Raw genomic sequence first — 24,006 nt, 5'->3', positions numbered from 1 at the left:
ATTAAAACATATTGTCCAGGTAGGAATGTTTTGCCAGTACTAAATTTGGGTGATAAGCAGCTAAGTACAGTTAGCAGGTTTTGTTATCTAGGGCCTAGTTTTCATAAAAGCCATTCCTGGCAGATTCAAGTAAACACTGATCAACAGAAACTTGGGAGGGCAGCGGGTTCCCTTTTGAATCTAGCCAAGAGGAATGGTAGGTCTACTATTTCCCCTTTTCTTAAAATTTACCAGATCCAATGTATATCTACAGGCACCTATGCAGCCAGGGTTTGGGGGTTCCATACTGCTGCTCCCATTCAGGTGGAAGAGAAAAGAATCTATAGAAATTCTTAAATCTACCCCCCTCAAGTGTCAATTTAATCTTGCACTCCAAACTAAACCTAGAATATATAATAGATCACTTTAAATTAGCTCACCTTTTGTTATGGGTCAGTGTATTATTTAACATCTATATGAGCCCCTTGGCTGAGATTGTCCATCCTTTCAGCATAAAGATCATTACCTAAGCAGATGACACTCAGCTCGTGGTGGCATTAACCCATCCTGAGAGGTCATCTAGCCCCCTGGGTCCTTGCCTAGAGGCAGTATCCGAATGGATGGAACTCTCATGCCTCAAGCTCAACAGGGATAAGACTGAGCTAATGCTCCTCTGCAACTCCCCCTCCTTCAACCCTGCTCTCCTCAGGCCGGACTGCCTTGGCCCTGCCCCAGACCCAAAAGCTCAGATCAAGAGCCTGGGGATGTGGTTTGATAGTTCTCTCAGTCTTAATTTCCAGGCTACTAAGCTCTCAGCTGCCTGCTACGGCTTAATGCGGTTGCTGCGCAAGATCCTTCTCCCCCCCCCCAGGCGAGAAGGATTATGGTTCAAGCTCTTATTCTCTCTCGTCTGGATTATGGTAATGCCCTATACCTAGGATCCCCTCATTTTACTATACATAAGCTTCAGGTGATTCCGAACTGTGCGGCCCGCTTGCTCCTCCAAATCCCTCGCAGGCAATCTGCCAAACCTGCTTGAAGGAGCCTTAATTGGCTCTGTTAGGGCAAGAATACAATTCAAAGCCATGTGCTTGGCTCACAAGGCCTTTTGGAGGAAGGGCCCAGACATTACCCATTCCCTCATCACTCCCTACCATCCCTCGTGGAACCTCCGTTCCAGCTCCTCCTTCCTCGCCGTCTCTACCAAAATATGAAGATCAATATTGGGTGGACGCTCTTTCTCTTTCAATGACTCTAATCTCTGGAATACCCTTCCTCTAAATCTACGGAAGGAGCCAAACTAATTGGCGTTCTGGAAACTTTTAAAAACCTGCCTCTTTAAGGACTCTTTCTAAGCTCTCTGATATCCATATGCATTAGTCCACAGCGCTGGGAGGCCTCAGGGGAGCCATGCGCTACATAAATCTAAATTCATTCATTCATGTATGGAGTAATAAGGAGACAAGCTTTAATAGAGCAGTTATTGACGACTGCCTGAAGTTGGATAGGAGCTCTGCTATACCTTGGTTGAAATATGTTTGCATAACTTTGGGCAATATTGGCCTTCCCAAATTGTTTAGCGCCCCTGATTTGAATACTAAAACTGCTAGAAAATTGGTTAAGCATAGATTTTTATAGTATGCTACTACGATGAGAATTCTGGAGGCTGCTAGTAAGCATACTATTTGCCATTACGGTACCATCTTTGCAACATGTGACATGGCCTTGTATTTAACATTAGATCTAACCCAATGGGAAAGGTCCCTTTTATTTAGATTTAGATCAGGGATGGTCTAGTGCCTAGCATGCTGTTATGGAACAGAAGGTATTTGGAGTACAGTACCCCCCCCCCCATCCCTGTGAATATAAGTCAGAACCGTCTTTATTGCATGTTATATTCTTTTGTGGGTTTTACCGTAAGTTCTTTAAATCATGCCTTAAACCTTTTTTAATTAAACGTGCTTTTTCGACAACGCAGGGTGGCATTAACTTATCTCCAAAGTAAAAAAAAGTCCTGCAATCCGTTTTAATGTATGTTGCTTTCTTAAGATGACCATCCAAAGTCGAAAATCAATGGGGAGTAGATAAAAGGCCATTTAAGCTGTTTATTGGATTATGAATTGTATTAGATTTTTGAACTATCTATTGTACTATAATGAGATTGTAATGCTATGATAAAGAATTTTGGTGTGTTTATTTTATGGTACTGTTTTTATCTCATGTTTTTTATGATCTTTTACTAAGATCGAATTAAGAAGAATTGAATTGAATTGAATTAGTCCTAAATTATCAGATTTTCTGCATGAACTGTTAAAAAGGCATCTCATTTTACCAGACAAAGCTGTTGGATTTTGAGCATGGTTCATAATATTGTCTCAGAGCAGCTTGCATTCCTCAAATCTCGCTCTATAAAATCATATGTCTACCTTCTGAAACTTGTAGCGTCTGCGCAATGGCAACTCCTAATTTTTATAAAATAATATAGTTATCCCTCATTACTTACTTCAATAAAAAAAGTATGTGAGCCTTGGTGAAACCCATCCCATTTTTTGTTTTTTATTTAATTTGGTCGGAATCAATTGCATGTGTTTTCTGTAGCATGGTTTCATCATATTCTGAGTTTTTCAGAAGTTACAGTATTTTCTTTCATGTGGAGCCATTGCTGGTTTCATCCACCTCCTATGATCTTACATTGAATACCTTAGATATCTTGCTTGAAGTGATGAGTTGAGTTGATTTTGGAAAAGCAAAATGAAGAACAAGAAGATAAGTTGCACAATACATTTTACAGTAGATGTGAGGCATTAACATTTATGTATTATCAATTTTCAGCTGTTATTCCAAAATGTGATCATCTCAAAGTTATTTTCTAATGCCATAGAGGATGACGTTTGTGAATGAACTCTATAAATTCCAGTAAGATAAAATTGGTGATTATCTTATTTATCACAATCAATCCTAGTGCTGTTCTGTATGTAGTTAGCTCTCTGGATACCACCTGCCCTGCAAAAATAATCTTAGTGTGCAATAATTGAGATCAGTGGACTCCAACCTTAGAATTATAGGCTATTTAGGTTAAAATATGTACAGCTTTATATCATGATAAGACAACATGCATAACAAGAGGGGAACTCCTAATCTATACCTTTGTTTGCAGGCAGGATATCCTTCTTCAGAAAATTGTCACCTTCAGTCGGCAGAGTGGGCTAAACTTTGTTTTAGGTGAAGTCAGGAGTCTTCTTCCACCTTCATCAGAGCAAAGTTTCATGATTTTGTGGGAGAAGTGCTAGGCTTTGTCCATCTTCTTCTGTGACCTGTAACTCACAATACATGTCTGCAAGAGGGCTTTTACTCATTGAACAATCTTAAACCCATCTCCTTAATTTGTAGGTTTAAGTCTATACACTGTGATGTAGAATAGGTATAGAATGTCATACCCATGTGGAAGATGTTATTTTCCAGCCATATAAACCTGACAAATCCAAAAACACTGACTAACTATTGTGCTGGCACAAATAATGCCTCACACTCTCTTTTAAGGTTAGTGTAGACATTAGACCAAGTTTTGTCCTTGAGTGACATATGGCCAAGCTTATTTCTGCATAGATTTGTGACCTGTCTCCCAGAGCTTTTCGCGCCTAGAAACCCTTGAGTAGTAGAGCACTCTAAAAATGTCATTTTCATTTCATTATTGTAAGATGTGGGATACCCAATGCTTTACACTTTATTTATTTCACTGCAGGTAAACGCATTTGCCCTGGAGAAAATCTGGCAACCATGGATCTGTTCATCTACTTGACCACCATCCTGCAAAACTTCACATTGAAACCACTCACCAGCCCTGAGGAACTCGATGCACGCCCAATAGGAATATTTTTGGGGAATGTACCCCGCCCATACAAGTTTTCTTTGATCCCACGTTAATCACTATGATCGACAAACCTTATGATCTGTAGTCAACATGCTCATCATTCTTCAAAGTAATATCTACACTAAGGAACAGCGCTGTCAGGAAATTACATTTTGCTCCTTTGTCAACCATCTCATACTTTACTGATCCATGTGCCTGTGCTTTAACACCTATTCTATAGTGGTTGCAATAAATACATATCGAAGTGGACCTTTGCCTAAATCCACTCAGTATCAATACAGAAATATAGTTTAAAGGGCTTTGCAAGAGAGCACACAAAAGGTGACATTAGAATGGTCCCCTGTTCAAAACGTTTTGGTAGGGTCCTGGTGCGGTTACGGTGGCCGTAGAAGGTATATGTATAGCCTTATTTAGAGGTTGACAGAAGAGATTCTCTGCCAAAACTTGACAGATATCCCGTCTGCTGTATTACAAGTGCCGGTTGCTACAAAGCACGTGTAATAAATGAAGGATAGGACACCCCCAACATTTGTGATTGAGTATTCTATCAATCACACTGTAAATGAGGCCCTAAATCCTATTTTTTTTTTTTTAAAGGTGTTTTTATTGCAGACAAATAAATGACATATAAACATTTGTTCCGAGTGCCATGGCACTCAGGTATGGTTCGCACCAGTCGTAAAGTAAATTTCACACAGCCTTTTAGCCCACATCCCGGGGGCCGGGCGGCAATAACTACAGAGTGCCAAACTAGAACTCACAAAAGGAGACCATGACATTTGCTCGGCAAGCCCTAAATCCTAATGTACACCTTTTGATTGAGACTGGTTTCTGAACTAGGTGGTGAAGACAAAGAACAAGAATCAGGAGATGATGCAGCGTGAGCAGTGATGAGTAGGAAGTGTTCTTAGGGAGTGAGGAGGTTTGGCATTTCGGTACATTATAGGGCTCCTTGACCACCTGGAGGAAATTCTGGTTCCTGAATCAGCAGTGTCTGGGACGAATGCCTAACATGTAATTCACAGATAGGCATTTTGGGTAATATAGTATCACAACTAATTGGTGTATTGGGCCTGATGACACAGTGATAGACTTTGCACGGGGTTTTTATATTATAATAAGCATAGCAAACACCCAAATCTTCTCCAGATTGGATTGAGGATGGCCATTTGAATATTTCATGCCTCACATTTATGTGTTGAATGAATGAATGAATGAATGAATAACTTTATTGTGTGGTTACTTAAAACCATTACATTAAAACCAAGGTATAAAATTACAAAAGTTAAAACCGAAGATGTTTCTGCAGGCAGACATTTATGAAAAGTTCCCAGGGATCCAGAGGACGCGCGCAGTCTGGGACCTGGAGGGGCCACCCAGTGTCCTGCCGCAAAGTCTCTAGTCCTGTGCGCCCTTAGCCGCCATCAGCACAGAGCGGGTCTGTTGTATGAACTTTCCGAACGAGGCCATCTGTTTTACTGTACTCAAGGTGTATAATTGATGGATTGCCTCCTTGACTGTGCGAGACCCCACGTCCCTGAGGATGGGCCTAAGGTAAAGGGTGCGGGGTGCACGTAGGGCAGGGCAGCAAAATAATAAATGAGCCAATGACTCACGTTTGTAATTACAGAGTCTACATTCCCGAACTCCTGTGCCAGCGTTTCCCGGATGATATAGTTCTTTAAGAGGGAGGGGGTGCAGTCTGTAGGCTAGGATCTTATGGAGGGCTGGGAGACCCACGGCCTGCGTGAGATGGTTTCGAGGGTTGTACGCGGTGTGCGGCAGGCATAGGGACCCGTGAAATGCTCTTTTCACAAGAGACTCAAGGTCCAAGTCACGGGAGCAGGCGCGCACTTGCTTTTTGATCGCGTGTTTAATGGTCGTGTAGTTGACGAGGTCAGGGTTCCACGACTCAGTTGCGAGGTTAAGTTGGGTCATTGCTGATGCAATGATAGCTGACCAAGGGTTCCCGGTTCCATGAAGATATGTTTCAAGACGGCCTTCAGTGTGTTGTCGCGTGCCGCGGTTGTAAGATAGTAGTATTTGCTTAGGGCTGCCATCTCCTCAAGATTTTGTTGATTGAGAGAGAATTCCAGGCGAATTAGAGTGTTTCTTGTACATTTCGGTAAATGGTACAGTCTCTTGTATGCCCCGCAGTGAATTTTTTCCAACTCCTTGTTCAGTTTACCTGGGTACGCCTGTTGTGCGTAATTGAGGGCCGGCATTAACTTGGCCTTGAGGACTCTTTGTATGGCCGTTGATGATGGGCTGTATAAAGAGGCCTGTAGTTTGCATAGGGCGAAGGTGATGGACTTCCCTTTACCCTGAATTTTCTTTAGGTGGGTACCACACAACCCCGATTCATGGTAGCAGACCCCCAGGTACGTGTATTTCTGTATGCTTTCCAAAGTCAATTCGCCGAGTCTCCATTTTGCTCTTTTTTTTTTGGGGTAGGGCCCAAAGATGACTATTTTTGACTTGTCGGGTTTGCTACCAACCTGTTTTTGTTGTTGTATATTGCCAGGGCGGTAAGTGCCTTTTGAAGCCCTGTTTTTGTGTGATCCAGGATTACAAGGTCGTCCGCGTATTGCATAAAATGAATTTTGGTAGCCCCGAACTTTGGCGTTGCTAAGGCGGCCCCCGACAGGGCTTTCTCCATGTCAGCTGTGTATACATTAAACAGCAGGGGTGCCAGCACGCACCCTTGTTTTAAGCCGCGGTTCGTGTCAATCTTGTTGGTTGCAGAGTCACTTGAGATTTTAATTCTTACCCAGGTGTTTTGATACAAAGATTGTATCGCTCTTAGCAAAGAGGGGTCGATGTTCCAATGGACCAGCTTTCTCTATAGAATGGAACGGTCTACTCCATCGAACGCAGCAGAATAGTCGATGAAACAGGCGAATAAAGGAAGACTTTTGCGCAGCCGCACTCGATTAGCTAGGTAAGAAAGTGCAGTGATATTGTCTACAGTCGAGGACCCTGGTCTGAAGCCAGTTTGGCAGAATGGCAGGAGGTTTTCTTCACTTGCCCAGTCAGTAAGGTCCGTAAAGATGGCACTGGCGTAGGCTTTGCCCTCGATGTCCAAGAGGGCAATCATGCGGTAGTTCATTGGGTCCGATTTGGTCCCTTTCTTGTGGATTGGGTGCAAGAGCGAGCCTTGCCATGAGTCAGGCACATCCCCCGTCAGCCAGCAGTCAGTGTATAGATAGGTTAAATTTTCGGACCAGAATTCAATATTTGATTTGAACACGTGGCCTGGGAGGCCGTTAGGGCCCGGTGCGCCATTTGGTCTAATATTTTTTAATATTTTGGACACTAGAGATTTTCCGGGAGGGGGCCTGGTGTCGATGATTAAAGCCAGATTCTCTCTTAGGGTGGGTGTGACATGTGGCTGAGTGGTTGATCGTTCTTCATTGTAAAGCGCTTTTACATGAGAGACCCAGACTGATGCCTCGAGGGAGTTTTCTCGGTGATTTGTACCACGACCAAGGTGACTTATGTAACTCCAGAACTCTTGTGATTTCCCGGGGCTCAACAAGTCAAAAATGTTCAGCCACTGGGCCTCGCAGTGGTTACGCTTTGCAGCCCATACTTTTTTGGAGTGGCTTTTGAGGCCTCCTGCAGTTGAATTTTGTTTGTGATTATGCGATTTTTACTGAAGGCTTTGCGTTTTTTGTTTAAGTCATTTGCACTTGTTTTGATTTCTGCCTTGAATCCAAAGGCCGTCGGAGGATACCAGTGAGTTGTCCTTTGTTTGTCCCCACGTCCCCGGAGTTTTGCCGCTAGAGTCATGGTGATTCCGTCCCATATTACTATTGCGTCCTTGCTGTGTTTGCGTGGGGGCCAACCTTCCCATGAATTTGCCCAGTTGTTAAAAGTTGCGGTGGCTACCTGACCCCATTTAATTCTTTTAGGCAGCTTTAGTAATTCTTGGCCATCCGTTTCCCCGATGCATTCGGGCCTGTAGCGTGGTTTCACTGATAAGTTCATTGTGATTGTTAAGGCGGCATGGTCACTGTCATTGCGTTGGTGGACGGTGAAGTTTGTCATTTGGGCTTGCAATTTATCGCTTAGAATGATATAGTCGAACGTCGTTTGGTTGTTGTAGGTGGGACCGACCAAGGCTCCCGGGGAGTTCTTTAAGAGCACTGTGTGCGCCGTCGCCAGTTTGTAGGATTTTAAAAGTTCATTCAGTACTTTGGCGGCCCCGCCCTGTTGGTTTTGCTCGGGTGAGACCCCTATGTTGTGAGTGTTAAAGTCACCGAGGATAATGCAGTCTAATGTGTGGTGTAGCAGTAAAGTTTCTAGTTGGTTTGCAAGTGTGAGCGAGTTAGCTGTGTTCTCCTGCAAGTTATGGTAGATGTTGATTAGTAATATTGGAGCAGTGCCATTGGTGGGGGGGTGGACTTTCAGGATGCCCGCCTGAAAGGTGTCTGGTTGGTCATGGAGTTCCGTAAATTCTATGTTCAGCGAGTGTTTTATGTAGACACAAGTCCCCCCTGAGGGTCTTCCAAATATGTTGTCTTTTTTGCTGCTTTGCCATATTCTGCGTATCCTCTTAGTGACAGCGGGTGGATCAGCCAGGTTTCCTGTATACATATGATGTCTGCTTCCTCCAAGAATTTCACCGCTGTTTGGGTTACTAGCAGCTTTTTAAGACCTGCAACATTCCACGTTAATATTTTTAAGCTCTCGATAACTCTCTTTTTGTTTAAAGGTTTTACTCGCTCAGTGGGAGTGTGTTGATAGCGACGGGCTAAGTTTGCAGGGCAGAGTGTGTTAGGAGCTGGAATTTAATACTGATGACAGCCGGGACCAATCTTTGCTTGCGTGAGTCCTAGTTATGCACGATCGATTTCCTTGGCTGGAGTTAGTTGTGATCTTGATTGGGGTTCCATTAATTGAGCTGGTGTTTGTGCTGCCTTTGCACCCCTGGAGGACAGAAGCAGCTTTTGGCCGATGGATGGAAGAAGCACTTGTGCGTGTGATGCCAGCCACGCCCTGTTCCTGGTTGTCCCGCTTAGAGTGTGGCAACAAATGTTTTAAATTGAGGGATATTTTTGTGCCGGCGTTATCTTTATCTTTATGCCCCAGTTTTCCAATAGAGAATGTTGGCTCCTCAGTGCCTCCGCCAGGTCTGGGCTGTTGAAAGTTAGTTCCGTTGTTTCGTTTTTTTCCTCCGCGTCCGGGGGCAGGAAAGTGATAGTTTCGATGTCTGTGGTTTTTATGCCTTCCATTCCCAGGATGTTTGCGCAGAGTGTTAAAAGATTACTATGGTTGAGGATGTCCCATTTTCCTTGCGAGGTGTATTCTGGATGTAGCAGTATTTTCCGATCCTTTGAGGTTGATTGACTTGCAGAGCTTGCGCTGACCTCTTCGAGCCATTTTTTTCCCTGGGTCCCAATTGGAGGTAGCGATGTCGAGCCGGGCTGGTAAGCGTTTATCTAGTGTTTTGGTCCTATTGTAGGTTGTGGCGCCTCCGTGTGCATTAAGCTAGGTGGGCTGTTCTTCCGTGGCCTGTTCACAGCATGCACCAGTTTGGGGCATGTTAATCCGAGAAGGGCATTCTGGGAGTCTTCAGTGATCTCATTGGAAGTTTTTGAATTCTCAAGAACTGATGCTCCGCGTGGTGTAGCCTTGGTTTGCGCAAGGGGCTCAGGACTTGTTTGGGGGGGCTCCCACGCGTGAGGCGTGACTTTGTTTGCTTCATCGTGGCTGTGTTTCTGCGATTCGTGCGCGTGATTTTGTGTTATCAGAGCTGTGACAGGTTGGGGGGCCGCAAGGGGAGCTGACAAGCTTGTATCCGTTCTTGAAGTGTCTGTGTGTGGCATTCCAGTAATTGGTTCACTTACTTCTGCAGTATACTTGATGGCTGGCAGATTGGGTGTTTCCTCTGTTGTAGAATTACCGGAAAGCTGTTTATCAGGCCGTAACCACTTATGAATAACACTGGTGGCATATGCGTTGTTTTTCTTCTCCTTGTTCAGTTTTCTTAATTTTTTCTTGTTTTTCCTTGACAGGTTTTGTGACTCTGGGCTGGGCAGTTTGGAGGTTTGTTGAGAGACTTGGTTTTTGATCTTGTTCAGGATAGCCTTTGTTCCACAAACAGTGGACGTTGCAGGCGAGGCCATGGGAGCAGGCTTTTCCGAGCTGCTTGGGCAGAGGATTGCTGGGCCACTGTCCATACAATGTACCTGAGCGGGACCCTGTGTAATTAGAGGCTTGCTCTTCTGGCAGTTTTTATTGTTTGCTTCCCCCTTGAGGTCCTCTATTAATGTGGTCATGATGTATGGTAATTTTTCTAAGCTGTGCAGGATCGGGCTGCAGCTACATACCTCTGGCTTAAGTTGTGTGCTGTCCTGCGCTCTGCGTATTAGAGCGTTCAAATTGTCCAGTTTTGAGTCTATCCCAGAGATCAAGTTTGCCACTATTTGTAGAATATTGATCTGGACATCAAGCTTGTCCGCGTGCATTATCGCTGCTCCTGTCATTGAAATAAGGGCTTCGCTTATCAGTGATAGATGATTTGTGTTAGCAGGGCCGCTATCGAGGGGCGGGGGCAGGGCCATTTTATCGTGTTCCGGGGAGCCCGGTCTTGGTGAGTTCGATAGATGGTTTGAGGTTCTGACGAATGGTTGTCGGGTTGCTCCTTCCTTTATATCGGGGGAACCGTTGACCAGACCTGTGTGCGTCGCTATGATGGGGGAAGTTATTCCTTGCTTGTCGGCGTAAGTGCTGTCTGAGGTGACGTGCATATTCGCTTTGATTGAGGGAGGAGTGCTCCACTGACGGTCCTCTGATGGAGGGAGAGTCGTGGCCATGGTGTTTGATTGGATGGGCCCGGGCCCCACCCCATCTGATGTCGTAAGTTTAAGGGGTGTTCCACTCTGGAGAGTGAATATTGTTGGTGAGAGGGGAGTCCTGATGGCCCGAGGGCTTGCGAGTGTTGGACTCCGCCCTTCCTCCATTGCTTTAGTAGTAGGTAAACTGTCCGAAGTCCTAGGACAAGCAGGAGGAGAGGTTGTTTTGTAGCTCAAAAAGCTTCTTATATCTCTATTTCCCACGGAGCAGTTTGAGCGTTCTTTGATGCTCAGCCTGGGCTTGAACGTGTTTAACTTCGGGGGGCTATGAGGCCTCCCCGTGGTGTCGACCAGGGGGTGAGCTATGGAAAAATGGGCCGGCAGTTCCACGGTAAAATCAATGTGAGGTCCCGGAAGAGTTGGAGTTGCTCCGGTCGCTGATCCTGGGTGTTCCCCATCCCAGGGCCCTTGATAAGTCCCCTCCAGTTCTAGTACTGGAGGGTAAAATAGCTTCGCCTTCCGTCTCTTGGCGGAGCTGTGAGGCCGGGGCCTCTCCTGGGGTTGGATTAGAGTAGAGTTTCTGGTCCTCATGTTGGAGTTAGTTTGAGGTTGGTTTGAGTAACTTGCCGGGGCGCCTAGGCGGCTGCTGCTGGTTAGTGGAACCCACGTAGTAGATGGAGTCTGTGGGATCTCTTGAAGTCTCCTGCTAGGTTGAAGAGTGCCCTGTCCTCCCTGCTGCTATGAATCCAGTGCTTGTACTGGTGGGCAAGCGCAAATTACCCGGGGAAAGGACCAAGCTGTGTGCCGAAACTGTGGGCGGCCCTCTGGTCGCAAAAAAGATGATGTTCAGCTTTGCGTGAGTGGGTACTGCGGCACTGGGTGTGGGTCTGCTGTGTACCGACCGCTGCAGTGTAGAGAGTTGTAGTTTGGAAGCTTAGAGCTCTGGCTCTGGCCTGCTATGGCTCCCGTGACCCCCGTTGATGAAGGCAGCACTGGGCTTGACAGCCCTTCCTGGCCCTTGTGGAGGGTTGAGGGGAGGTGGGGGGATGGCGCCAGCAAGATCTGTCCACACCCGGGCGACCCCGGCCTCAAAAGCGGTCTCGGCTCCCCCAGCCGTGCTTCCCCCTGATGCGCCTGGCCACCCCCTGCACCCAGATCCCTGGCGAAAAAGTCCGCTGCTCCGGCAGCTCGCGCCGGGAGGGGAGGGGGGCGGGAGAACGCGGGCAATGAGGTGGTGGGTACCTGTAAGCCGGGGGCTGTGGTGCCGCTTGCTAGTTGGCTTGGCTTGGCTCGCTTGCCTTCCGCCGTCTGCCGGCTGCGGGTAAAAAACAATTCCACTGCTTTACTTCCCCCTTTTTCGCCTTTCCGCCGCTTGAGACCAAACACCAACCGCCTACCGTCAGCCGTCAGCTGCAGTGACTGATGCTCCGCTTCTGCCGTGGCTTGACAGATAGCGGCAGGGTGGTGGCGGTGGGGGCGGTTGGTGCACGCCTTTCCGCTTTCCGCCTTTCCGCTTTTCACCTGCTTTTCCACTGGGCTGTGGCAGGCTGTGTGTGGGCTGTGGAGATTGTGGGGCACTGGCACCGGCTTCTGTCGGTAGCGTAGTGTCTCGTAGTGTCTCGTCTCGCTGGCGTTTCTGGTGATTCTGGCGTCCTGCTTGCTGCTTGCTCGCTCGCTCTCTGCTGCTCTCTGCCGTTATGTGTTCTTTCATGCAATCTGACAGTGTGCTCATGTTAGTAAATGTCTCACACAACAATCATGAAATGCACTACTGTTGTTTTAACACATTGCCCTGAAATAAATGTTACATTGATAAAAAAAGGGCAATTAATTTCTCATATATCATTGTAAAAAAACAATCCCACAATCAGCATTAAATCTCCACAAAATCATGAATAATCGTCCCTGATTAGATAATATGGTTAGCGTTGTTCCGGCAAGCAGCCTCAAATGAGTATTTTTGTTTTTGTTTCTCTTGCTCCACTGTTTTGGCTGAGCCAGAGCACTCTAAAATTAACTAAATATGCAATAGAAACACATCATTTTAATACTGACGATTTCCAATCAGTACTAATTTTCCAGTTAATGTGCAAACTTGTGCCTTTCGGTGACACAGAATATCGACCATTGGTCTACAATATGTGCATAATTTGTGCCAGTGGTTGCCGGTGTTCAGCATTAGCACTTAGGCCCTAATTACCATGCCAGTCGGACAAGTGTCCGACCGGCATTGATGCGGTAAAGAGACTGTCTGACAGGTAGTTGGAAGTCCTGACCACCTAATTAGGATTCTAGTGCAGTGGAGGCAATCAGAAACATGCCTTTTTGCATTGAGGCTTGTGCTGCAGCCAAGAAAAGGCCCGCAGCACAAGCCCCAATGCCAAAAGGCATGTTTTTAAACATCCCTGCACCCTGTGGCATGGGGCATAGATGTTTTGGGGGCACCTATGGTGCTCCCTGGTCTCATAGCGGAACCGCGGTGGGATGGGGGCGCTGCTAGGGGCCCCCAAAGTCCGTTTCTGAAAGTCTTCAATGGCAGTCAGACCACCATTGAAAGGGCGTCGGAAAGGGCCATTGTAATCCCTCCTGCACCCTCATTGTAGGGATTACATTCTGACTGCAGGGCTGACGGACTCCTTGAGCCCGTCATAACTGCAGCGGTCAGTTCCTCACACATGCTGTTGGACCAACCGCATTGTAATGTGGCGATCTGACTGCTGCTTAGGATGACGGTGGGACAGACACCAACATGCTGTTGGTGTCAGTCCCACTGACATCACAATGGGCCCCTTAATTCTTAACATCAGCACTTGTTTGTGACAGTCCAGCCCAAGATGCTGCTGCCTATTTCTGAGCACTGATACATTGACAGAGCATTTATCAATTCGATGTACAGTAAAACAAATATAATACAAGTGAATCCAAGATGTTCTTACAACTTTGTGTGACCTGGAATGTTCACACAAAGTTGGGTATGATGCCATTTGATAGAGCTGGCAGAGGCAGTGGGTGGTGCACGTGACAGTAGTCTCATGAGAAATACCTTAGGCCCTGGCACTTATTTTTCTACACATTAGCCACTTATTATACTATCATTTATGTCAGAATATCACGGATAGTGAGACAAATATAGCCATGTCCAGAGAATTATCTTCATTGCAGTGAAGACATACACTATTTCCATGACTGTTGTAAGATTTCAGAAAAATAAACAGTGAACAGAATTCCAAAGCAAACATCTTATTAATCTGTGCTGGCAGTAGATACAGAAAACCTCTGAGATCACATGATGAATGGAGAATAATGCTTATTGGTAATGAGTGTTTTTTACAACTGAAAATAATTCGGGCATGTGGTGGTAACTTCTTTTTAATAGTCAGCCATTCACCAAACCAGGATTTGCTTTTGCATTAAAAGTAAAATGAATTAATCATAGCTCATCTAATGGATAAAATTTGTACTAAGCTCATCTAATGTAAAAATGGTGTACTAACTCTTGATGTACAATACGTCAATTCTTTGAAGTAGCAGAGAGGGCCTCTCTGATCACCTCCCCATACACATGCTTCTCGACACAAGAATATCAGGATTTAGACCACAGCAGAGAACCCGTCCTAATAGCAGCAAAGGATGACACCCGGATGATCCTCAACAAGGGGGAAACCACAGCCCTCAGCAGCTATCAGCATCCTTCAACACCATCTCCCATCCCATTCTATTCTGGCAACTCCATGAAGCAGGCATCCAAGGACATGCCCTAAAATTGATCTGATCATTCCTCACCCTGAGAACCCAAACTGTCAACATGCTTTCCCTTACTATTCTGAAGCATGAGAACTAATCTGCAGAGTCCCTCAGGGCTGCTCGCTCAGCCTGATGCTCTTCAACATCTACATGACTCCACTGGGCTCACAACATAAACTCCCCACATACGACAATGACATGCATCTAATACTGTCCCTCTAATAAAATCACCAGAAAAAAGTTCACCACATGCACAATCAAAGTGGGCACCTGGATGAAATCCAACTGCCTCAAACTCAACTTGAACAAAACTGAAATGATTGTCATTGGTAAAGACGCCTTGCCGTGGGACTCCAGTTGGTGACCCACAGATCTTGGACCCACCCCCTTTCCTTGCTCTCAATACAGAAACCTCAGAATCATTATAGACTGCAAACTGGACATGACCACCCAAGTCTACATAGTGGCCTCGTCCAGTGCTTCATTGGCAATTAAATAATAATAATAATAATAATAATAATAATCCACATTTGTATAGCGCACAATCACCCGTTAGGGTCTCTAGGCGCTGGGGGCCGTCGGGAAGATTAAGCAAGCTATTGCCCAGAGTCGCATGGTGCTGGGCTAACCTGCCGCCGGACCCGGGGATCGAACCCTGATCCCCAGATTCCAGCGTCAGTCGCCCTGGCCACGGCGCCACACCTCTCCCACATAAGTATATAAGTATACATAAGTAATAAGTGTGAGGGCTCTCGTCAGGAGACCACTGAAGCTTGCACCACACATTCTCTCTGCCATGTTGTCAATGGTATTAACAACACAACTGCTAACCATCACACTCCTCCAAGTGTGCCAATGTGGACAATTTTAGACCCCCGCAGCTATAAAAATGGCTTGAGAAACAGGTAATAGACATTTGAATGCATATTGAATTAATAATTGACTGTTGTTGTGGTCATCTGAGACACCTTGTGGCAGACTGTCACAAGCCCCAATGTTGACAATTAAGTACTGGTGCAGAATACCGCAAACCACTGGCTCAAATTAAGCACTGGTGTTGTCCTGTTCCAACACCTTAGGATGCTGAAGAAAATCTTCAACTGCCTAACGGACGGCCCCAGGAAAATGATTATGCAAGCTCTCATCACCAAAGTACTAGACTATGGGAACACCCTGTATGCAGGGAGAACCAACCATCTCAGAAGAAGACAGCAGACCATCTAAAACGCAGCAGCCGTACTAGACCTCAACCTTCCACCCCAAGCCCACATCACACCACACCTTAGTGACCTCCACTGGCTCTCGTCTCGATACACAAGCATGCACATTTCAAAGTTCTCACCCAGACCTACAAAGAATTCCTCTACAACAGGCCCTGCCTGCCTGAACAGCCCCATTATTTTCCACCAACCTTTCAGACACCTTCGCTTGGCCATTCTCTCACGAGCACACACCCCACGTATACACAAAAGCAGAGTAAGGGGTTGCGCTTTCTTATACCTGGCTCATAAAGTCTGGAATGACCTTCCACAACACATCAGAGCCTGCTACTCACTTCTTGACTCTAGCAAGAAGCTGAAGACCAGGCTTCTCGAGTAAGCCCTCCAGGGATGGCCTTACACACTGGTTACAGACCGCCTTGATATTAGTGCGCTATAAAAACACAGATTGCATAACATAACAAAACAGAGCGGGCTTGCACTTTTTGAAATGCTGGAGACTGGCAGGCGAGGCCGGCCAACAAGGAGTTTGAAAATCTGGAAAAATGAGGCGGGACCTACTGTGCAATTAAGGCACAAAGAAAGTGCTGTTGGCTGTAGTGTAGTTGGATGGCCTGCCCATATATCCCCCAGACAACACCCATAAGATATAATAATATTGTTTCCCTCAAGACCTTGATTTTGGAGGAATGTACTCCTAAGATACTCATAAATGTATGCAGTGTGAATGTTTTCCCTCCTACCACCTACACTGGGGCATGCCCCAAGCTAAGTGACATGAAGGGCAACCACGCAGACTCTTTAGAACCATTGGCAATGCCCTGACCCCCTGCTCTGCCTCACACCGATAGCCCCACAAGTTTCATAACCTTAGATTTGGATGCACCAGGCAATGACGGGGTAAAACATATGGCTATTACTTTGCCTCTGCCCCTTCCTGCTTGCCACCTCTGCTGTCAATAATCTTTTTCTTAAAATAGCTGGTTTTGTGAATATCATACCACTCAAAAAACAGCAGCAGAGAACATTTTGAGAAATTGATTCAGTTGCTGACTTGCTTTGTAATCACTATGGGACAGAGTGTATGTTTGTAAGGAAGGCACTGAAAAAGCAGTCTTACTTCAGTCCCAGAAATTCAGGGACATTTTAGGTATTGTAATTGGATAAAAGGCTGAGTCTCCTTATAGAAACTCACCCTTCCCACAGACATTTGCAGTAACAATGGTACCTGGTATCTGGGATGCCTCGGGAAAGCGGAGAACCCAGGGATAAAAGATAGGGAGAAGTGTTCGGGAAGGAAGAAATGCAGGCAGTAATAAGAAGCAGAGAGAAAGGAAAAGCAAGTAGTGAAGAAAGGAGAAGTGGGAGACGAGGAAGGACAGGTGCAGTAACAATGAAAGTTAAGAAGGAAGGACAGTAGCACAAAAAAAGAGGAGAAGCAAAAGAAGGGAGTCAGGATAGAAAATAATGACAGGGCGAAAGGGAAAGGTATGAAGAAAGTAAGTAGTTTATGTGATGCAGGACAGGAAGGAAAGTAATGCATGAAGACGAGGAAGGAATGGAAGAGAAAAGCATATCTATTGTAGAGGTGAGTGATCAATGCTGGTCTCTGAAAGCTGGAGTCATGCCCGATTTCAGGTCAATAATGAGGAATACATTCTCATGCACCAAATCTAATTTGGAATCATTTGAATATCCAGTGGTTATCATGAAACTCTGCCTCAGACTGGCCTTTATAGACTACATCAGGCACAACTGGTGTCAGACAAATGTAGTGTCTGACATAGCTGGTGTTAAAAGAGTATTCCTTTCCAGTACAGCACTCCTCATAAAATGTTAAGAAATAGGCTAGATACCAGATGGCCGCATTTGATCTAGCCTTTAGAAAAAAACCTTACTCTACTTATCGTCCACTGGCTTTATTCCCCTTGCCCCACCTCTTACTTGCATGCAACCCTGAGGGAAATAAGGACCCAAACACTTCCGCCCACTTACAAGCATGGATAACCAAGGGAGGCAACAATGGGAGGGAGCCAGGGGTGCAAGTAGTGAGATGAGGAAGGGAAAATGGAGTAATGAAAATGTGTGGTAAGCCATTGTCAATTCAACTATCAATGTTTTACTATCACATCGGATAATATCCATCAACAAAAAAAAAGAAATACAGAACACTTAATTTCATAAATGTAAGCGATTACGTAAAATACACTTAAAACAAACATCAGAAAACAAGAAACGTATTAGTTAATTCATCAATAGATCCAAATAAAATTATCATCTCAGATCTTACAAATGTGTGGTAAGTCATTGTCAATTCAACTATCAATGTTTTACTATCACATCGGATAATATCCATCGACGAAAAAAAGAAATACAGAACACTTAATTTCATAAATTTAAGCGATTACGTAAAATACACTTAAAAAAAATCAGAAAACAAGAAACGTATTAGTTAATTCATCAATAGATCTAAATAAAATTATCATCTCAGATCTTACAGTACCAAGATTTACCAAAGCAGAACTTGTCACTCAGGTTTTTTTTCTGACAGCTTGGTCACATGGCTCTTGGAGGGAGGTGGGCACCTCGTGATGGCAATTACTTGCCCGGGTAAGGGTAATAGGTACAAAAAATAACTTCTAGTCGGCACGTTGGGACTTTGCCTTAAATTCCATTTTTATTAATGTGTTTTTTTTCTGACACATTTCCTCAAAAAATGGAAGCAGACCTAGCAACAAATGGTCAGCGTTTCTGAAGTGTGAGAGGTGCTTGTTTTGGGACTCACCACACCTGAGTGAAAGTGAGTGATATGAATTGTGACATTCTTGTAAACATGCTTATGCAGCTGGTAAGAGGCGGCTATGCACAGGCCCAGAGACAAGGGAGAAAAGAACGAAATGTAACATCTTTTTTCAGTCATCTATTAATTTTCAGTTTTGAAAGCACAGAAATGCATTTATTTGCAATGAACATCAGAGTACTGGGAATATTCCGACATTTGCAACGGAAAGGTTAGCTCTATCACCACGGTATTACTCTTAAACTAGTTTGTGACACAACGCCTACATCTGGCTACAATAGGGCCCTCTATTGAGGGCAGTTTAAGGAAGGAACAATGGATGGCGACAGAGCACCTTCCCTGCTGTTCTCTATCTACTGATCTCCAGGCTTTGTCAGTGCTCAGCCTGCCTCTATAACAGTCTCAGGCTGAGAACCGTACAACAGGACTCAGTCCAGCATCAGCTTCACTGCACTTCTGTGCTGCACATCAGTTCACGGGACAGTCTCTGCAGATTAATTATATAGAGAAACATACTGCCTTTTGATAAAGTGGCAATTGGAGAAAGAGTGCTATAAACCATCATGTCAAATTGAAACGGTATCATAACAGTTTCTTTTGCTTGTACAATTATATTAAAAAAGCCAGTTTAAATATGCTTGCAAAAATGCTTCACCTTTCTTCTTTGAGACTAATGCACACTCTTTGAATGTAGGTGGAATGTGAAGCCTACAATTGGAAGTATGCTCATATGAAACTTCTACTTTATTGACGAAAAGGCTGAAAGTGGCTGACCCATACCAATTAACGGCTGAGGGGTACAGACCCGAAGCCCCTCTGTATTCATTATATATGAAATAGGTAATATAAAAGACCAATGGGTAATATACAATGTTTTCATGTTGCTACTTACGTGTTTAGCACTAATCACTAATTTAGTTTTTGGGATGATGAGGGTAGGTGCAATTAGTATGTTGCTATTTTATGTTATTTTACTGATTGGATTTTTCTTTTTATAAATTGTATGCTTTCGGATTGTTGTGGTTTAAATTCACCTTACTCAATAAACTTGAATCTGAAATGAAAACTAAATCTCTAGTAAAGCTTGCAGTGCACTACTCAATCAAGTGATTTGTAAAGCGCGACTACTCTTCCGAAATGGTCTCAAGGTGCTAGGGGGGGGGGGGGGGCGCTGCTGGTCTGTCGGAGGCACACAAGCCTAGACGACGACATTCCCTCTCGCACCACGTCCCACACATCGCCTTGCATCCCCTTACACATTTTAACAATATGTATATCTAACATGAAGTCAGCATTGACGATTATGTGCGTCGCCTGATATTTTGAGGTCTATCTGAATAACAAATAGTAGCAGGGTAGCGAATGGATTAAAATCATAAGCATTTTCTTAAATTTGCGTTTATCATGTTCAAGATGTAAAAAACCAAACACAAAAAGGCGTAGATAGGGAGGAGCCAAGATGGCCGTCGGGACGGTCGTGTAAGCGCCCGGCTCCGCGAGCCTTACACTCCTGCATCGATATCCTGCCTCTTTTCCTATGCCTGCGATGCGGTAAAACGGAGATTGAAACGCGCTGACAACGCTCGCGTTCCTCCGAAGTCTCTGCCTGCTGTTATTGCGGAGATCTGGACACGCCGCATTTCTTCCATGGTTGTCCCTGGACCCTCTGTCTGCCGCCGCCGCTGGACGCTGCCTCACCGACGTCGGAGAGACGATATGGGGATGCCCTGTTGTTTGCGATGCTGCTGCCGGCTGCAGTAAGAGATGATGTGTATCCTTCGCGGAAGTGGCGGATTCCCTCTGGGCTGTATTGTACACTGACGGGGTGGGATTCCCCTCTCGTAATGCCTCCCATTGTCCCTCTGCTGACGAGCTGAGCTGCCTCCATTTTTGAACATCCTTCCTGCCTAGGGTCGCCCTCTTCGCCTGAAGCACCACTCCGTGCTATGAGCAGTGTCTCTACCTGCACCCCGACCTTTCCCCCGGGGTCCGTGTCGCCCTCCCCCTCTCACTGGGGTTTCATCGGCGATAAGGTACTGACGCTGGTTTTCCGGGATGGGCTGATGAATGCCCCCTTATCTCCCGGGGGTGCTATCCTGCCTGGTCTTGAGAGTGGTGACGGCCCGACGGCAACAACCTACGCCATGGACCGTTTGGAACCGCAGCGGGATTTGACTCATGGCGATATCCTGGCAGCGCTCGCCGGCTTATGGGACACATGGCTTCGATGCACCCAGCAGCTGGGTTGGAAGATTAACGACGCCATTTCTGCCCCGGGGCGCCTGACGCGATCCGGCTCCCTACTACTTCCGATCTCTCCTGAAATGGATAATATGTTTCTACATGCCTGCCCGGTACAGTGGATGATTCCTGGCAACAACGAATTGTATCAGTCGGTTGATGGAGCTGCTGCTACATTGTCTCCCCCCACTTCGAGACTTGTGACTCTGCCGTTGCTTTTGTCCCCATTGCCTTCATCACCGCCTTCTCGGCTGCTGACCCTCCTGGCCGCCTTTCCCTCTAAAGGCATTTCTCTAAGGTGGTGGACTGTTTTTTATCCTGTGCATGAGGGGACGATGGTATTCTTGGACACTGGACATATTGTAAAATGGAGACTTTCACTTCATCTTCTCCTGCGTCTTCTTTGTTGGGGGCGGCCATCTTGTCCTTTTGTTCTGCCTTCGGTGGGCTCCCGGCGGTGGCCATGTTTGATGGGCTTTCGACGTTCGGGCCAGGGCTGAAGGTTTTCTTCTCACTGACTTTGTCTGTTCTACGGGCGATGATTCGGACTGGGACGCTTTCTATTATGTTTGAATGCGCTGTTTTAAATGTTTCTTTTCCCCACCTCAGGTTGTATTAATTTGTCCTGTTGTTGATCCTTTTGGGTGGGGTATAGTTTTCGTGCGGGCTGTGGAGTCTGGGAATAATTGGTTCTGGCCCTCCTTCGGGTTTCGGTGCTCTTTGGGAGTTTTAGATCGGGATGTTCCTTTCTTGCTCTCATAATTTAGGTTCTTTCCTAACCCTTTCCTTTTTCTTTCTTCTCTTCCTATTCTACATTTCGGGATTGCTGGGCGACAGACACACTGCTGGGGGGGGGGGTAGGCCGTAGCCTCCGCATGCGTGTAGGGTGGGGGGTGGGAGAGGGGTCCTTAGTTTGTGGGTTTTAGTTTCTATGGTGCCTTTGTTTCTTTTTCTTTTGTCTTTCTTTTCCTTTCTTTGGGTCCGTGTGTGGGACTAATGCGGGCGGGTGGCGGCATGCGATGATTCGATTGCTCCTGCTGTTACTTTAGTTACACGTACCTTGGCCGCCGTACCGCCTGGGGAAGCTTGACTTTTGGGCTAGGACTGTCAGACTGATTTGTCAATCTGTTGCCGTTACGCCTACACGGACTCAGCGTTCTGCTTCTATATTTTATATTATTGATCTGCAAGTGAAATGCTGACCTTTATTGTTGCTACGAAAAATGTTTAAAATCTACCTTCATTGCTCCTTCGTCACGGTATCATGTTGAACTAAGCTGTGGTCTTTGATGCTCGCTTGGAGTTATGATATATTACTGTGTCGCCATATTGTATGCGCAAGTGCCTTCACGTTTTTGTGGCCAGCCGGTTGGTTGTGGGCCCGTATATTGTCTTCTTAAATGCACAATAAAGGTTTTTGAAAAAAAAAAAAAAAAAAAAAAAAATAACACAGCTGAACCCACTCAAAACATTTGAACTATATATGCCCTTGTTTGTGTCCATGACACGCTATGTGATCAAGCCTCGTTGGTGGAGGCGAAACGCGTCATGGTGGATTGCAGGCTACAACTTTGGCACAAATAAAGCACTGAAAACTGCAAAAAAAAAAAAGGCGTAGATACTGTGCAGTCCTCCGACGAACAGGCCACAACATAGGAAAACGGTTAACTCTTGAATCGAGCCAACATCGCAAGAGAATATCATCTAAAAGTAAATACGACATCTAGGAATTTTAAAAACATTAGAGTTTCTGTTTGAAAGCTATAACATGAACACTATGCACTCCTTACTTTGCGGTTCTGTCTGACATTTTTCAAATTTGAGTATGTAAATAGACTAGTACATTCAAGCGCCCCAATCATTCATATCTGGTGCATCCGTATGTTGAAGGGTATTTAAAAAACACAGTAATTAAGTCTGACTTTGGTATAAGTGAAAATATTTTTTCATTGAGTAAGAAATGTGTATATGTGGTTGTGTGGATGAGTGAAAGGAAGAATAAGTATATTGGACGGAGAAGAATGGAGGGTAAGTGCCTGAACGGTTAAATAGGCTAGTAAGAACATTGGTGGAGGGCTGGGTAAATGAATGGATAGTGATTGAGTAAACAATGAGTCAGTGAATGGGTGAGTGCATGAATGGGGAAGAGCTCGAGAGCAAAACCGCAATGTGATGAAGGGACAGAAGAAGACGCCACAGAGGGAACTCAGCAGCAGTGACAAACATGGCAACAGTTGGCCAACAGCAACATTCTGTGCTACAGTAAGCACCGAGATACCACAGCCAATGAGCAACTAAGAAATATTCTCCCAACAAATACTAAGACACAGTTCCATTTGTGAGATCCATCAGGCGGAGACATACAACAGGCCCCATAGATAGCCCTAACCTTCCAAAATGTGAACCCAATTTTACCATTACTACTATATAACACATTTAGTGGCTCATTTTAGAGACAGTGAAGCGTAGCAGGTCACCTTGACAGGGAAGGACAGTGATGCGCCACATCTAAGGCAATACAGAGCATTCCTTTCCCCTGGGCTGGCACCCATTTGGCTGCCTAGCACCAGCGCAGGCACCCTTGCACCATGGTGCAAGGGTGACTGTGTTGTGTGCAGTATAGCTTTTGTGCAGGAAGGAGCACCTTCCTGCACAAATCCAACCCTGAGAGGCATACTCCTCTTTCTATACACATATAGCAAAGAGAAATAGATATATTTCTCCTTGTTACGCCTCCCCTGGGAAGGTGTAAGATTATGGCACATTCACAGGTTTAAAAGTTCTTGTAAATTTGGGAATGAGTTAAAAACCATGGGAGTTGTGCGGGAAGACCTGCGTAATGCCTATGGAATGCCTTCCCAAGGCCGAGCAACGCAAAGCAGCGATTTGTACTGTGTTGCGTTGCTTCAGATTTTTGAAGCCGCTCAGAGCCACACAAAGTGGCTTTGAATGGCTTCAAAAATCTGACTTAGAGGTTTGTGTCACGCATATACTTTGCGTGGTGCAAATGCGATGCAAGCCTCTCATAAATAGGCCCATTAAAGTATTCAACCTTGGCCTCTTCATTGAGTGGTGCAATTAAAGATCTCAGGGTGTTTCTGGTAAAATTGGAGGGGGAGATTAAAGTACTCAAAGATACACATATGTCAGCTGAGGACACCTCATCAGTTGATGAAATCAGTGCCAATGAGGTATCGGCAGAGAAATACATTTTTATTGGTAAGCATGTGACTGCTGGTAGTTAGGGAAAGGGGGATCATCCTAGCAAAACTCTTGCCAACTCAGTTAAACAACCCTGGGCAGCCAATGATTTTACATACATTACTAATGCAGATGGAACCACAACATTTT

At 45.4% G+C, this 24,006-nt stretch overlaps 1 protein-coding gene across 1 annotated transcript in view; it reads left to right on the top strand.

The window, feature by feature from the left end:
* The window catches only part of LOC144782820 (cytochrome P450 2F2-like), a 280,070-nt gene extending 275,971 nt beyond the window's left edge, over window positions 1–4,099 (top strand). The window contains exon 10 of the mRNA XM_078662098.1: window positions 3,722–4,099. Within this exon, the coding sequence (XP_078518224.1) occupies window positions 3,722–3,903 (182 nt within the window). The 3' untranslated portion in view covers window positions 3,904–4,099. The remainder of the gene's footprint in view (window positions 1–3,721) is intronic.
* Window positions 4,100–24,006: the final 19,907 nt, after the last annotated feature.

The sequence above is a fragment of the Lissotriton helveticus genome, chromosome 9 (assembly GCF_964261635.1).
Source record: "Lissotriton helveticus chromosome 9, aLisHel1.1, whole genome shotgun sequence".
Lineage (NCBI taxonomy): Eukaryota > Metazoa > Chordata > Amphibia > Caudata > Salamandridae > Lissotriton > Lissotriton helveticus.
Note: the sequence above shows the minus strand (reverse complement) of the source record. Positions and strands in the feature narration are given on the sequence as shown.